Below are 16,843 nucleotides of genomic sequence, written 5' to 3'. Positions count from 1 at the left end.
GTGGCTAACCTCCTGGAAGAAGGATGATTTAACAAAGGTGTTTGGAAGAACATTTTGTACTAACTGGGAAATGAAATGCGCATTATTAACGTTACGCTCAGGAGGAGCTCTTGATGTCTGTATAAAGCTCTAAATGTGAATTTCCTTACTTAAGTACAGCAGAAAAAAAAAAAAGAAAAAAAAGAAAAAAATCTGTGTATTGCTTTTGTGCATACAATTATCAGCCTAAATATATCTCTGTTGAGATTCCTTGAGGGTCCTTTTAATATATCTGAGTGTTTCCTTCTATTATAGTTATGCAGTAATAGCTACAAATGAGTAAGCTGTGATTCCAAAGATAATTTGTTCAATTAAACTTTGTCCTAGTAGTTTTATTGGAATTCTATTTATTGTCCCCATTTTCAATGTAGACTAAGCTGCAGTGGCTGTGCGAAGAGGTGAAGGAGAGAGAAAGTAAAGAAAAAAAGCTGCGACGCTACTTGCTGCAGAGCCAACAACATCTCAAGCACTTTACACAGCTGAAGGAGTCTGAACATCAGTCTCTCTTCAAAAAGATAAAAAAGCAAGAACAACTTTTGGAAGAAGTTTACAGAGAGAGGAGAGGTACGCTGCTAGTTATCTTTTTGTTAAAAAGAAGAAAGATCTACGAAAGGTACTAGTTATTATTCCTGTGCATTCAGATGTAATAACTAGTTGATAAAAAACAAATCCTTCTGTATTGCCGAGTGGAATAAGACAAGCTTTGATTCTAAATGAATGACACTATATATAGAATACTACATATACATAGTTTTCCCCCTCTTTTGGCTTGTAATTTTTACTCTGGAGCATGACAGGATTGGTGGCAGCATCTGCACCATCTGTGTTTGTTGTGAAAGGAAAACAATAGTCTAATTTTACTGATCATTGCAAATTTCTGATAAGGATGGACCTTGCTATCTCAAGCCAAGTGCCAGTTTTAAATCTCAATTCAGTACTTGTAGCTTTCTATTTATAATTTTCTTGGAGATTGACTTTGAGCAGTATGCTGTTAGGAGTAGATAAACATACTTTCAGCATGAGCTCCTTTCTTGAGGTGAGTGCTTTATGAAAATAAGGATATCTTATTCTTTCATCATCCTGCTTTTCATATACCTGCAAGCTCACTTACACTTACTTCTAAGTTAATGTAACATATTTATTCAACGAACAGTATTTTGATAATAAAACCAGAATATCATAGCAAACTCAGAACATAAATTTTGTACAGTACACCTTTATTTTCATGTTCAAAAACAGTTTATTTCACTGTCAGAGTACTTTGGTAGTAATGAAGAATGTAAAAGTCGATCTTTGTTATATCAAAACTTAGGTGAAATGGAAAATTCTGAAAAGCAGTCTTGGTCGATAATAATCCATATATTGCTGAGTTGAGTCAGTAAGTTTTATAGACACTTCCTAATTTCTGAAGGTTTTTCTAAAGATATTTGTTATTTACTGTCATGGCTGCTTTTGAAAGAGAACTCCACGTCTACATTTTTATCAGGAACCTGGAAAATTAACTAGAAATTGCACACTGTATGCATATTCATACATCATGGATCTTGGCAACACCAGAATCAATCATTAAGAATGCATGCTCCCATAGGAAGTTCAGGAAAGACCTTATCACTCTCTACAACCACATGACAGAAAGTTACAGCAAGGTGGAATTCAGCCTTTTCTCCCAGGTGACTCGTGATAGAATGAGAGATAATGGCCTTAAGCTGTTCTAGGGCAGATTCACGTTGCATATTAGGATGTGGCATTTAGGGACTTGGTTAGGGTGATGAATTGATGATTGGACTAGATAATCTTAGTAGTCTTTTCCAACCTTAGTGATTCTAGGATTCCAGTAGTAACTGGTGATAATTGTTTGCCCCTAGGTACTATTGTATAAAGATAATGGTCAAGTAAAAAGTGTAATGTAACTGATGCTGAGAATAAGGTAACAGGAATTGGAGCAAGAAGTTTTGCATGGGAAGAAGACAGGAAGTGCATTTATTATGAAAAAATTAATTCCAACCATTAAGGCTTAATCTTAGCAAAACATTACCAAGGTTGGTGAAGATCACAGAGATCATCTATTCCACCCATCCACCTACAACCAATATTCCCCCACCTAACCCATGTCCCTCAACAGAACATCTAAACATTTCTTGAACACTGTCAGGAATGGTGACTCAACTAACTTCCTGGGGAGCCCATTCCAGTGCCAGACCACCCTTTCAGAGAAGTTTTTCCTAAGATCCAATCTGAATCTCTCCTGTCACAGCTTGAGACCATTCCCTCTAGTCTTCTTGCTAGTTACGCAAGAGAAGGTGCCAAACCCACCTTGCCACAACCTCCTTTCAGGTAGTTGTAGAGAACAGTAAGGTCTCCCCTAAGATTCCTCTTCTCTAGACTAAACAATTCCACTTCCCTCAGCTGCTCCTCATAAGGCTTGTGCTACAGAACTCTCACCAGCTTTGTTGCCTTTGTTATCTCAAGGCCTGTGCTGAACATTTAGAGAATACTAATTATCTCATATATGTGCGTGTGTATAGTCCTCTTTTTCTAAGGTACTATCCCAGCAGAGGAGCAAGTCTCATAAGGCATCCAAAAAATGTGGATAGTTTAGAGCTAGGAGGAAAATGATTATTAAAGAAAAAGAAGTGGTCTCCATAAAGAAAGAAGAATGCAAACAGTGAACCCAATGCTTGAGAAAGCATGCTAATTGACACAGGTTTCTGGGATCAGAATTTCCTATTGGAAAAGATTTTTTTTTCATGTTTTCTCTTAAAACTTTGTTCTGGCCTTTATTCAGAACTCAGTACTGATAATGATGAGCCAATATTTTGTCAAAATACTACATTTTGGTCTGTTTTTTTAGTCATTTTGTATTTAGATTTGGTGTAGATTCACATCAGAGCGAGCTTTTAAGTAAGTTTATTTACAGCTTCTGGTGGCTGTCTTAATTATTGTTGAAAACGTTTTGTGAAATATTGAAATAAAAATAAACAATAGCGAAACAAGAGTAACATTAACAAATAAAAGCAAAGCATTTTTGTAAATATTTTGTAGAACGATACAGATTATTTTCTTTACAGGAGCAGTAAGATCCTGCCAGCATTTTCTACCTCCGCTTACAGAGAACATTGATAGAGAACATGCTTTGATCTTTCAGGCTTGAATGTTTCCATTGTTGTCTTTCATTTCATTATAGTTTTATTTCCAAGACCCTGCTATAATATTAATACTGTTTTTGTGTTCTTTGAATAATTATCTGCTAATATAATCTCCCTCCGGCCCATTTTTAATTTAAGTGCATTTTTAATTTAAGTGCATAAAGCAAACCTTATTTAGTTTTTAATTCTGTTGCATATATTTTCTTCAGATTTTCTCAAAAATTGATATCCTGTATTTTAATTTCAAGCTATAAGCAAAGCGATAAGTATGGTCAAAATTAATGCTGTTCAGTAAGCACAAAAAGTAGTATGTAATCTTGTGCTTTCCATTTAGAGAGAGCATTTGTTTGTTACTTGCAATTATGCACAATCCAAACTGAGGAGAGATCAAGTGAGCTAACTTGCTTTGGCTGCTTTGATAGATTTTTACCAAAGTATCCCGTTTGCAATCTTCATTTGAAAGTATTCCTAAAAGATTATTAATTTTTTACATGTTTAGAGATAATAGAGCTTTTTAAGTTTGGATATTCTGCTTATGGGGAAATAACCAACACTGCTTGTAGGTAAATAGAAACTACTTTATCAATTCATTACACTTGTTTTCTTGATATAATTTGATTCCAGATTGTCTAAGATATTTCTGAAGTTCTGAAACTTTGGTTTTGTGGTTTATTGGTATTGCGGTTTGTTTGTTTTTGTTTTGTTATGTAGTTTTTGGACAGTGCCACAGAATTTGTGTTGCAGGATTGAAAAAGGGAAGCAGAAATTTCCATTTACAAAGCCAATTAATTAGGTTCACTTTACATGAGTGCAAATTTGATTTATTTAATCTTATTCTAATTTAATTGGGTCTTATAGGCAATGAGCTTTATAAATACAGTTTAAATCATGACTTTGCCTAATAGCAATGTATTTATGTAGTTTTAGATGCTGTGGTGACACAGGCCTTCAGGTAAAGTGGGTCCTCCACTTTTAATAGTATTCAGTGCTTTAGAACAGACATATAGAATGAATAATTAGAAACATGGAAATAAAATACAGCAGAGGTTTACCACAGGTAATCTGAGACCAGCTTCCTGGTATTTCTTTCATTTCATGAGGCAGCTGGTGGTTACTAGCTAACCAATAATTTTGGCAGATGGCAGCCTGTATTGCTTTCACCTATGCAGGACATTATTAAATAAAAGAAATATAAATGAGATTAACGAATGTGCTGCTTTGAGGGACAGACGGATAGTTGATGAAAGGGCTGGTTAGTCAGTCCTCCTTCGTAGATATTGGTCTGTAGGCCAACCATTTTTTTTATCATCAGTGAGTTTAGTAAGAAGAGCTAATAATAGGATAACAAAATTTGGAGTGTTAGTAAATTTGTTGATACATAGAGAAAGTGGATCCTGAGATCACTACGTTTCTTTTACCTAGTGCCCAAGAACAGACATTGCATTTATTGCTTTTTTGTACCATTATTTATATCAATTTTGAATTTGAATCACTGTGCCATTGATTTTTAATAACAGTGCATGTGACAGTGTATGCAAGATTAATGGACTTACCATCTCCATGTGAATTTAATTTGCTTGCTTCAAAGTCTTGTAAACATAGTCTCTTTTTAAATTTGGGTGACTGACTTTCATTCAACAAATCAATTACTTTCTACGTTGGTAGAAGATAAATAACAGAATTCATGTCTGTTAATGCAAGATCCAAGAGCATGATTTATGAAGTGATACATTTAAATGTTTAGAAAGTGTTTTTTTTTTTCCCTTAACTATGTTCCAAGACAAAGTATGGCTATTTAAAATTCAAATGCTTTTACAAAAAGCCCAGTTTTTAACTGTGATGCAGCTAATAGAGTGTAAACTTGTAGATATAAGTGACTTGGAAAAGAAAACTGGAAAAGCTGTTTTCCCAAAGGAGAACACAGTACCATAGAAAAGATGTTAAACTGTGAGGAGAAAGCAATGGTTAGAGAATCCAAATGAAGGAGAGATGTTGGTTGGCTGTTATTACTTAAAAGAATGGAAGAAGTAGCTCACAGGGAATACAAAGACAATCAGTAATGACATGATGGGTAAAGCCCAGGGTAAAGCAGGAGTAAAGCAAATGAATGAAGAATGAATTTACTCCTATTATTAAGGTTCTCTGTTCTTTTTTGTTAGAACAGTTTTGAATACATAGTCTATTGTCTTTTCCCTTCTTCACTAAAGCATTTGTGAAGTGAGGGGAAGCAGAGAGGCAGATGCTGATCTCTCTCTGGTGACCAATGATAGGACTTGAGGGAATGGCATGAAACTGTGACAGAGGTTGTTCAAGTTAGATATCAGGAAAAGTTTGTCACCAAGAGTGTGGTCAGGCACTAATACATCCTCCCCAGGTAAGTGATCATGGCAGTAAGTTTGCCATAGTTAGGAGTTGGACTTGATCCTACTGGGTCCCGTCCAATTTGGGATATTCTGTGATCCTCTGAATAAGAGGATCAAGTTTTCTTGATTTTAGGCTTTTGGCTCTGCTTTATGAATTTCTGTAGAAGTGTCAAATTAATGAAAGTTAATATTTGAGCCTGGGAGCACTAACTGATCTTACAGACTTAGATCTGCTTAAGTTACTAGTTGATTTAATGAAAAGTAAACATCAGCTCTGTCTGTACATCACAAGCAGAATGGCAATATTTTGGAAAATGTACCCAAACCTTTTAAATATTTTGCCATATTCATTCATTCCTTCTAAAGTGTAAATTACTATTGTTTAGGCATTAGGTACATTTGTGTGATTTAAATTCTTAATTTCTGGTTATGAATGTTTTAGTGATGTATTTTTCTAGCCTTAGCCCATATGAATAGCTTCAACAGTTTGGGAGCTATTATCTTAGAAAATATCCTGTTTCTTTTAAAAATTGTATATATACATTTACTAGGCAAATAGAATTGACTGTAGATTTCAGGCCCTGTTTATCTCTCTGTCCTCTTGTGATTTTTTTCCATCTTATCTGACATTTCACTAGTTTTGGTTATATTTGTCAGTGTGCTGGAGTACTTATAATCTTGAATTTATTTATGAAGGCAGCAAATCCTGTAGATGTTGTGTTGTTAAAGTAGGTGATTAAAAGAAAAGGCTATCTTTTTCTGGAACATACACCTTCCAAGAAAATCTTTCCTGGCATATGTTGAAATGAGTAGAATTTGGAATTCACAGGAAACTCTTTAATATATGATGCTTGTTTAATTAAATACTGTCCTGTATTCCAGGAAATAAAACTGAGCCAGGAGCTCAATGATTCTCCCACCTGTTGTAGTTGTCAAAGTTATTTTCAAGTAAAATACATGCATGTTGGAATTTGAGCAGAAATCATGACCTTGACCTTCTAGGAGCTTCAGTATAGCAAAGCTTCTGTTTTTTACATTTTAAACATTGCATATACAGTACATTATATTAAATACATTTTTTTTAAAGTTAGAACTAATGCTGTGTGTGTGCCTCAGATTTGTCATGCTATGTTAGAATATACTTTTCAGTGTAGCTTGTTGATTTGTTCAACATCTTTTGTATCCTTTCAGCTGACATTCTCTTTAAAACTCTTTATTCCCCAAAGTTAATGATATTGCATATTTGGAGAACTGAAGTTTCAGTTCTATTTCAGTATGAATAATTTCTCTTTGAATAGAGCTTTGGTCACTGGTACTTACTCTTAATGTTGACTGTAAACAAGAAAATCATTTTAATTAGGAAATAGATTGAGTAACAGAAAGATTTTAAAAAAATGAAAAAATAGGCTCTGGAAGATTTATGTACTTTATGCATATCTTTATCAGTGTATGTATTGTACATACTTCATGAAACTAAACAAAAATTTTTCTCTCTGATTTTAATTGGACTCCTTGCCCATTAAATACTATGTCTTTGTTGTTTTGAAGCACTCAGAATAGCATCTTCTGAAAAGGATGGTTAGGTGTACTGAGGGAGAAACATTTCCACTTGCAAAGTATAATCACAGTTTATTGAAGGCCTGGGAGAAAACATTTTAGGAAGTTCCGCACAAATGTGTGCAAGAACTTTACAGTGAGGTGACGGAGCACTGGAACAGGCTGCCCAGGGAGGTGGTGGAGTCTCCTTCTCTGGAGATGTTCAAGACCTGCCTGGATGCCTACCTGTGCAACCTACGGTAGGGAACCTGCTTTGGCAGGGGGGTTGGACTCGATGATCTCTGGAGGTCCCTTCCAACCCCTACAATTCTGTGATTCTGTGATTTTATTTGAGTGCAATGTCCTTGGAATCTACAGCACATGTTTTTCATTGGAGAAGATCTGATAGGACAGAATTAACTTACATAATCTCGAGTTTAATAGATTATAAAATGACCACTTTTAAAAGTAATTTCAGAATCAGAAACTGAAAATATTACTCTTTTAAAAAATGCAGCAGAAATTTTCTCCTCTGCATAAACTTTTGTCCCTCATTAGTAATGCATTAAGAGTAGCAGCATTTCTTCTTCAATATTTTTTGTTACGCCTTTGTAATACTTTGTTCAGCATTGTATTTTGCGTCCCACTGCTAGGTTAAGAGATGCTGTGACTTTCAAGGAAGATGAGTTTAGAATGATTTTCTTATCTCTGTTTTGACACAGGATAGTGTTAAGGAGGTGGTGTCAATGACAGTCAACTATACTGTTTAGAAGCAACAGAAGCTGTATTTTGTTCACACCTGTGATTCATGAGTAGAAAAAAGACTTTCTGTCAAAAGATTTTCTCTAAGGAAAGAACATTTTTCATAATTATCAAGGGGAGAAATTACAATTCATCAAAAGGAGAAAAGGGAAAAAGGCAGTATGATCTCCAACTGTCAGAGGCTAACAAAGTCTTTTGTCTTTGAACTCATTCTTGCTTGGATCAGTCTAAGGAAGGAAGTGGGTTGTGTCATGATCTTATAGTTGTTTGGTGATCTATTTTTTCCTATTCAGTTCTTAAGGAATGATACTAGTTGCTCCTTTTACAAAGAGCATGTCCTCTGTGATGGACCTTGGAGGAATTTTGCATTGCATACCTTCATGCTTATTTTGGATAAACAAGAGACTTCATTTTCTAAGTTTACTGAGCTGATAGTTTTCAAGAATGTTAAAGGGATTGTGTTGGGTTATGTTTTATTTTGAAGTGAGGGAGGTGAAAGTCCCCCTCTACTTGGCTCTTACGAAACCTCTTCTGGAGTACTGCGTTCAGGCCTGGAGCCCCCAGCACAAAAAAGACACAGAGCTCTTGGAATGAGTACAGAGGAGGACCACTAAGATGATCAGAGGTCTGGAGCACCTCTCCTGTGAGGAAAGGTTAAGGGAACTGGGCTTGTTTAACTTCGAGATGATTCCGAAGGGGACCTCACTGTGGCCTTCCAGTACTTGAAGGAAGCTTATAAACAGGAGGGAGAATGGCTGTTTACAAGGGTGGATAGTGACAGGACAAGGGGAATGGTTTTTAACTGAGATGGGGAGATTTAGATTAGATATTAGGAGGAAGTTTTTCACACGGAGGGTGGTGACACACTGGAAAAGGTTGGCCAAGAAGGTTGTGGATGCCCCATTCCTGGAGGCATTCAATGCCAGTCTGAATGTGGATCTGGACAGCCTGGTCTAGAGGTTGGTGATCCTGCCCGTGGCAGATGGGTTGAAGCTAGATGATCTTTATGGTCCTTTTGAACCCAGGTCATTTTATGATTCTGTGATTCTATGATATTATGGTATGTAGCATAACATCTTCAGACCAACTTCTGATATAATGTAAGATGTAATAATGAAATAAGTTAACTGTAAGGAGAGTAAGTGTATTTTAAAATGTATTGTGTTTATCCTATACTGACACAGGAACTCCTATTCTGACCTGTTCTTAAAACATTTTGGATTGTGATTACTGAAATACCTTGATTAGGTTAAAATAATTTTTTGCAGTCTTGCTGTAATCAACAGATTATGCTTGTTGCAGGGAAGGAAGTTATGATTTTCAAAGAATCATTTATAATAAAGCCGCTTTTATTACTATATAACAATGAACATTTTTCATCCTAGTGGTAACTGAGAATCAATGGCTTATCTGAACAGCATTTAACAATATGATTATACAATTTCCACGTTCTAAACTGATGTACTAAGATTTGAATCTAATGTAAAATATTTTTAGTTCACAAATTTGTGATTTTTTATTTCAACAAATGGTAAACTGGAACTAAATATGATTTGGTGCATGTTTTATTTGTTGCTAAACATCTAGTTTTTGAAAATAATTTGTTTTCTTTTTATTGGTTTATCTAGGAATTAGTGCAAATTGATTGTAATTTGCTGGCTTCTAATAACCTAACTTACATGAGTTGTACTACTAAAGTGTTGGACACATATGAGAACTGCTCATGCTGCATCTGGTATTGAAAGATCAGCAATAATGATATGAGTCCACTGATATAGGAACCAGCTGTAATCAGGGCGTGCTCATAAGCTCTGACCTTCAGACGCTGTGTAGCTTCTTCCTTTATCTGAATCACCAATGTGACTGTAGAGTTTTAAGTCTCCGGGTCAAGATCATGTTGTGTCAGGTCTTTGTGCATTAAATTTGGTTGCATAAATTCAGTACTTTCCTGGTGTAGTGCATATGTGGACCACCTTTGAGTTGCATGTCTCACATTATTTTTTTTCCAAAACTTGATATGGGCCTGTAACAGACAATTCTGTCTGTTTTGGATTAAGTACATGGCTTTAAAGGCATCTTTGCACTGTCTCAGCAAAGGCCAGTAAGATGCAAGAGAAAGGGATTTTATTCCAGAAGAAGTAATAATACTGTTGCTCTTTGGACTAAATTTCCTAACCTACTAAGAAAGATGGCTGTCAGACAGACATTTGCAATGTCAAGCAGTTCTTATTCAGTGGGAAACTCAATAATTTATTGAGTTGGTTAGTAAAGAATAGAGCTGGAGAAGATGCTGTCAGAAAACTTGTTAGAGTTAGATAAACATAGCAGGGTTAACTTTCAGGGTTATTTTGAAACTGAAATTTGTCTGTGTTCATTTGTACATTATTGTTTATTGTGTACATTGTCACACAGAGGAATAAAAAACAAAACCGAAATCCTGCTCCTTGTGTTGCATGAAATATATTTTAAAGTAAATTGCTGGCAGCGAAAATGTCACATAACGTGAAATTTAGCTAGACAAAGGGGAGAGAAATTATGGAATCTGTGGAAAAGGGTACAGTCTCTCAATTAAAAGCACAAAACAGTTTCTAAAAAGCAAAAGCAACTTTACATTTTCCTTTCTTCCTTGTTTTTTGAAAAAAGTTTAGAACAATATTTTTTTTCAATTTTTATTATTTTATTAAATGCTTTTCTCTGAAAAATTTACTAAAATTTTGTAGTATAGCCTTTTTCTTGTGATTGCATGGAGAGAATAATACGTTATTGCATTTACAATTTTCAAAATAGGATTTTAGATAAAAAGTGAATTGTCACCAGTTGAAAATTAAAATATTTGTCAGTTGAGTTGTTAAATCTCATCAGTTTCCATGTAGCAGTGTAACAACAGGATTGTCTAATCAAGGAAAGGCATTGAAGCCAAGCTAAAGCTTAGAATTTAGGAATTACTGAGGGTTACTGTTAAGGCTTTCTTTCTAGTTCTCAGCTTCTTTCTCTAAAACACACTGGGAGATAAGGTGCAATGTAACTGTGAGTTGCATTAACTGTGTTTGCTAATGGCTGTTCATGAAGAAAGAATTTCTAAGAATTTTGGAAAGTTCTCTGATGGTGGAGTACAATGTGTTTTAGCTGAAGTAAATGCTTTCTTAGAAGGTTTTTGGGGTGTAGTGTTCACATTGGGCTGCCAGGTAGAATTAACAGCTTTGTTTCCGTATTTATTAAGGACAAAGTGTTATAAAGCTATAACTTTTTGAATGCACTTTTTATCCTGACTATTTATTAAATTGCCCAGCCAGCTAAAATGTCTCTGTTTTTCTGAGATGGGTAGGGAAATTTAATATTGGGATCAATACCTTTTGGGCTTTGTATCTTACCTGCTGTCCTTCACTGAAAATGTTGTGGCCTTTCTAAGCTCCAATCATTTACTGACATCAAGTAATAAGTGTCCTCAGCTAGAAAACCTTTCTGTGTTGCAGCTGTTTGCCTTCCTCATTTTGCCTAGTTCCTGCAATTCAAGTGTGCTAGCTGCTTCAGAAAACTTTTTACCTTTATTTGACTTGCCCTTAGCTGTTAGATCCAAAATCAGTTCTCTGTATTTTTGGGTATTAAAATATGCAACTGCCTTTCAAATACAGCCAAAAGGAAATTTGTGGATATGCATAAATATGTTTGGGATAATAAACATCAGAAAAAGAAAAACCTAGGATATTAAGTCAAAGAACTCACTCAAGAAAGTAGCATTCAATTTCCTGTTTTGTCATTTATATATGCAATACCATAATTTTTATGTAGCTGCTGTGCCCATAAACATATCAACATAATTTTCTAAAACAAGAAATGACAAATTATCTTTTCATGCTTGCACTTGGCGAATGAAAACAAATTAAGTTTCTGTTTCTTCCTATGTACTTCAGGGAGGTTTTATTCATCATCAGAAAGGAAATGTTTCTGCGTTCAGGAGAAAATTGCAAAAAATTGTTTTGTATGCAGTGACAGAAAACTTTCAACTGTATTTTCTGTCTAAAACAGCAGCAATTCTGATGACTTTGAGAATATTTCTTATCATATTTTGTTTTATGTAATGCTGATTTATTTTCTGCTTAATACGTTTTCAAATAAAAAATATGGAGAAAAAAAGGCCATTGATCAGTCAGTCTGAATAGCTCTGCAGTTTATCCAGAGGCACGATTGCAGCTCATGCTGAAATCTAAAATGATCATGAGATAGAATCATAGAATGGCTCCGGTTGAGAGAGACCTTAAAAATCATCTAGTTCCAATCCCACTGCCATGGGCAGGGGCATCCCTCAGTAGATCAGGAGTTAGTGGGTCGGACTACAGTTGCACATTCAGCTAGGCCATTTAATGTCTTGATGCAGACAAAAAGCTAAATTCTTCCTTCCCTACCACTCCAACTGATATTTCTTACTCCTTCCCTTATTTTGTGTTGGCTTATCATTGAGCTCCTTTGCAACTGTGTTTTACTCACTATTAACCATGTGTTAACCTTTTTTCCTCAGTGTAGATTTTTCCCACTGTAATAAACTCAATTGTCCTATATGGATGTCCAGCAAATATTACAGCTGGAACGAAGTGTGTAAAAGAAATGCAGGACCAGAAGCAGAGAGCAAAAGCATTCATGCTTTTTAGCAAATGCAGTTTATGATGGGATCTGGCTTCATCTTGTGGAATTGGGGCACTTAGAACCAGCAGCACTTCAGCTGAGTTTACAGCTTCTATTCTACACAGTAGAATCAAGTCATTAGTGAAACACTGTGGCATTAATGCCTTAGAAGCATTGATAATATTCACAAGATGCTTAGTGGTAGTAATTTAGCAAGGAAATGGTATCTGCATTTACTTAAAATTGAATGATTCACAGATCAGCAAGAGGTTGGTGAATGGAAAGGCAAAACCTAATACATTTATTCACATCCTTTTACAGGTACTTTTTCTGATGTATGGGTGATCACACTTAACTCATCAGTAACATTTTTATTTCAGCTTCTACTGGAGATTTTGCTTCTCACATGTTTCAAATTCATGCTCCTCCAAACCTGTAGAAGAAAAAGAGCTATTCCTCAGTCTCTTATAGAGCTGAATATATCAGTGTGGTTTCTAAAAACTGTTTACTAACTTGATTTATGGCATCTTCACCTAACAAATTTTCTTATGTGAAGTAGATCTTGCCCAAATTAAAAAAAAAAAAAAAAAAGACCAGTAACTGCTTCAGTTCACCTTACTATTATTCTCTCCTTCACAGTAAATGTAGTAGATTAGTATCAAAGGGATCTCTTCTTTTTTACTGTGATGTGTCATATTTGATGTTTTCTTTGATTACTTCAGCCAGTAATTTGTGTATTTTAACAGTTTAACTGCAAATAACTGAAAAGATAGTTGGAAATAATCAATTAAGGAGGATATTTTCTATTTACTTAGACATTTTCAGTGTGACTTATGTTGTCTTGAAGTTTTTGGAATGTCAAAGTAATTCTAAATTCTGTTGACCTTAATGTCCTCCTTTGTTTTCCTCAGTTACCTTTCTTTTTTAGTGTTCTTCATCTTTTTTTTTTTTTCTCCAATGGGAAGCTCTGCATAGTTTTAAGTGAGAAGACGCTTCTCTGACTGCAGTCAGAAAATGCCAGCGTAAGGAGAGTGTGAAGAAAGTGTTAGAGACTTTATAATTTGACATCCATTTCAGTAAAGTTTCAAAATAAGAATAATATTCTTTTCAAATATATGTGTACAAATTAATGTATGTTCTATTGTGGATACGTATGCTTGGTGATAAGTAAGGTGAAGTTTGAAATTGCTTTTCCTAGCAGTGAAATTCAAATAATATCTTAATATATTTAATGACACTAAGAATCCTTTCTCATGAAGAAAGCCCATCTTGTACTTAAAAAAAAAAAAAAAAAAAAAAAAAAAAATTGTTTGTGGTTTGGATTTTGTGTTAAGTGCTGAAGTGTAACTACACAGGACAATGTTCAAAGCTAAAGCTCTAATCTGAGGGGAAGGCAAAGACAGCAGCAGTATTGATTTTTCATGCTTTCTTCTATCAATTTTACATTCTTGAGTATTTCAAGACAGCCATATTAGACACGTAAAGGTGTTAACAGCAATTCCACATAATGTTCTGTCTATTGAAATATGTATATCGAAAATATAAACTCTAGCATTCACATACTACTACTATGAACTGTACTGACAACACATTAGAGATCTTCACTACCTATTTTGTAATACATAGAAATTTCATGTGCATTCTTATAGTATTAACTTTCATTTATGAATTTTAAGTCAAATGCTGTAATAGTTCAGAAAATGGCAGGTTAGAAGTAATGAGAATAGCTTCTAGGGGCAAATGAAAGGAATTTTTTGTACGAAAAAGAATACAGGGCAGGCAAGCACTGGAGATGTGAACATGGAAAAGTTGCATTAAAAAACAAAAAAAAAAACCAAACCAAAACAAAAAAAATCCAAAACATTCCTAAACTTCAGGGAGTAGAAAGAAAGCGCAGTATGTTCAGTTTCCTGAATAGCAGTAAGTATCTTTGTAGGGAATCTGAACTTGTCTCTTAACTTCAGATGCCTTTTCTCCTTTCCCTGTTATGACTGTAGGTATTGCTTCAGGTTCATGCAAACAAACACACCATTGTAGATTTAAGAAACTATTGTCATGTTTCATAGCAAAAATAACACATTGTATACCAAAAAATGAATTCATTTATTAAAAAATATCAGCCAAATTTTCTGTCATCTATATCCATTTCCAAGTTCTTTATTACTAAAGACTACAGCAGCTAATACATTGTGAGAGTTCGTTAAGGAACATAATTTAGCAAAAGAGATTTTTTTTATATTTATATCCATGTTTATGAGGATGCTGTTGATTTTGACACAGATAACAGGTAGTTTATCCATGCTTGTTATGAGCACTGCAGTCATTACAGTGGTGATATCTGAATTATAATATTTAAAGACTGTCTAATGTGACCAGTGTTAATATAACCATTTGTTCACATGTTAGAAAACTGTAACCAGTATTAAAATTCACTTGAGACTTTTTAGGGTCAGCAGAGCTGCAGGTAAAAAAAAAAACACAAAAAACAACAATCCAGTCAAATACAGTGACCATTGAGTTTGGTCACGTCTACTACTAACCTTCTGAATATAATTCCAAAGAAAATATAGTTGAAGTTTCTTCCTGTTTTATCTTCATTCACAAGTTAAAAAAATATATCACCATAATTTTTTTGTTCTTCAGTTCAATGTTTTTAAAAATATGCAATAATTAAACAAAATAGGGAATCTTTGCATAAAAAAACCCTTTATGTTCATGAACAATGTGCCGTTGGAAAGGCTGTTAAAAAATCTTTTAAATTTTAAGAATTTTAAAAAATTTATTATTACTGTAATGTGTACTGTAGATGTGCTAAAATAATTTATGATCTGAAGACTGCACAGGCTAAATACTGAAAAAAGGGGAAAGTCTATGATAGGTGAAATACTGTATTTTGGAGATGTGGAGAATCTAGTAGGAGCATGATATTTCATTTTCATTCTGTCTGCCTTTTATTTGTACTTAAAGGTTTAATATAAATCTAAATAATAAATATGAATATGATGGGGATGAACCAGCAGAATAGTAATACCTTATATTTTAGAAGTACTCTATTTTGCATTCAAGTGATACAGTTTCCCATTTAAAAGGATATCTCACTTAGGATTATACAAGCACAATAGGGAATGCTTTAAATTTATGGGCCTTGTTCTTTACTAGCAAAAATTAAGTTTCCAATAAAAACGTTTTTCCGTATAGTTCTTTTAAGATGATGTTTTTATGTAGAAATTCCCTTAGTGGCTTACACGCACTATTTCAATTAGTCATTTGAAGCGAGTCTCAATACTGTTTTATGTCTCAGGTGTAATTAGTGCCAGGATGATTTGTAGCGTTCAGCTTGGCTGCACAAATGTCCAGACTTGCTGAAACAACTTCTAGTATCCAGTGTTCCTGGACCTGTGTCAGGATGCTGTGAAGCCATACACCAGAACTATGCTAACACTGGTACAGGGCAAAACTGCAGATCTCTCTGAACAAGTGACAAGCAAATTTTTTCACGATACACACGTTTAAAGTAATTCACTTAGAAACAGTTTAATTCACCCCCTCCAAAAATAGTGCCTTAATGTCAGAATCATTATGTGAAGACCTTGTAAGTGGCATAATATATGATTAAACTTTGATGTGTAAGTATAATCAAGATAAGTAAATTCTTAATTGAGGAAAAACTGGTTTATGCAGGTGCTTGAAAATTCCCTCACGCTTGATGGAAATCTGCTTGGCTGCCTTGTGCACCTGCAGGAATGTTGCACTATCTTTTCAGCAGCTCTTTGGGCGATGTATCTGAATGATGATTGAAAACCACAGGTTGTATATTTGAAGTAAAAATCACTGGAAATGTGTGAAATAAATCTACTGCAAATTCTGATAAAAGCAATTTTGAAAGATATCTAATTAAGTGATTTCTCAAGAGCTTGTCCATAAGTTTGAAACATGAAGTACAAATTGTCAAGGTTGCAAACCTGGGAGATCAAAAATATCTTTATTAATGTATGACAAATTCCTGAGGTGTTTTGTGGAAGAGCTCATTTTAACTTGATGAAACAAAAATATGTGTTGACACTATTCTCTAAGCTGCTGTTATTTTCTTACAGTAACCTAGATTCCTTGTTCTAGTGCCACATCATAGAAATATTGAGATTACCCTTTGAGTACCATAACATAATTATGCAAAGCTTGCGTAATGGCCTTCCTCATTGACTGACCCACTAATGTTGAAGTCTGTTTCTTCGGCTATGTTCTTTTAAATATGCAGCTTGTTAAAAATGCTTAACATTATATTTGGAAAGTTTTTATTTTTCAAATGAAATTAGAGATTCATTAGGTTGCTAATTACATACTTTCCATTTCACAGGTGGTAGAACTAATGCAGAGAAT

General features: G+C 34.5%; 1 protein-coding gene across 10 annotated transcripts in view; it reads left to right on the top strand.

Moving 5' to 3' along the window:
• CEP128 (centrosomal protein 128) overlaps nt 1-16,843 on the top strand; it is a 102,904-nt gene that overhangs the window by 48,561 nt on the left and 37,500 nt on the right. For all 10 annotated transcript variants that reach the window (XM_048948604.1, XM_048948603.1, XM_048948606.1 and 7 more), the window contains one exon: nt 411-603. In XM_048948604.1, the coding sequence (XP_048804561.1) occupies nt 411-603 (193 nt within the window). The remainder of the gene's footprint in view (nt 1-410; nt 604-16,843) is intronic.

This window comes from Lagopus muta, chromosome 6 (genome assembly GCF_023343835.1).
Source record: "Lagopus muta isolate bLagMut1 chromosome 6, bLagMut1 primary, whole genome shotgun sequence".
Classification (NCBI taxonomy): domain Eukaryota; kingdom Metazoa; phylum Chordata; class Aves; order Galliformes; family Phasianidae; genus Lagopus; species Lagopus muta.
This window is presented reverse-complemented; position numbering and strand designations above follow the sequence as displayed.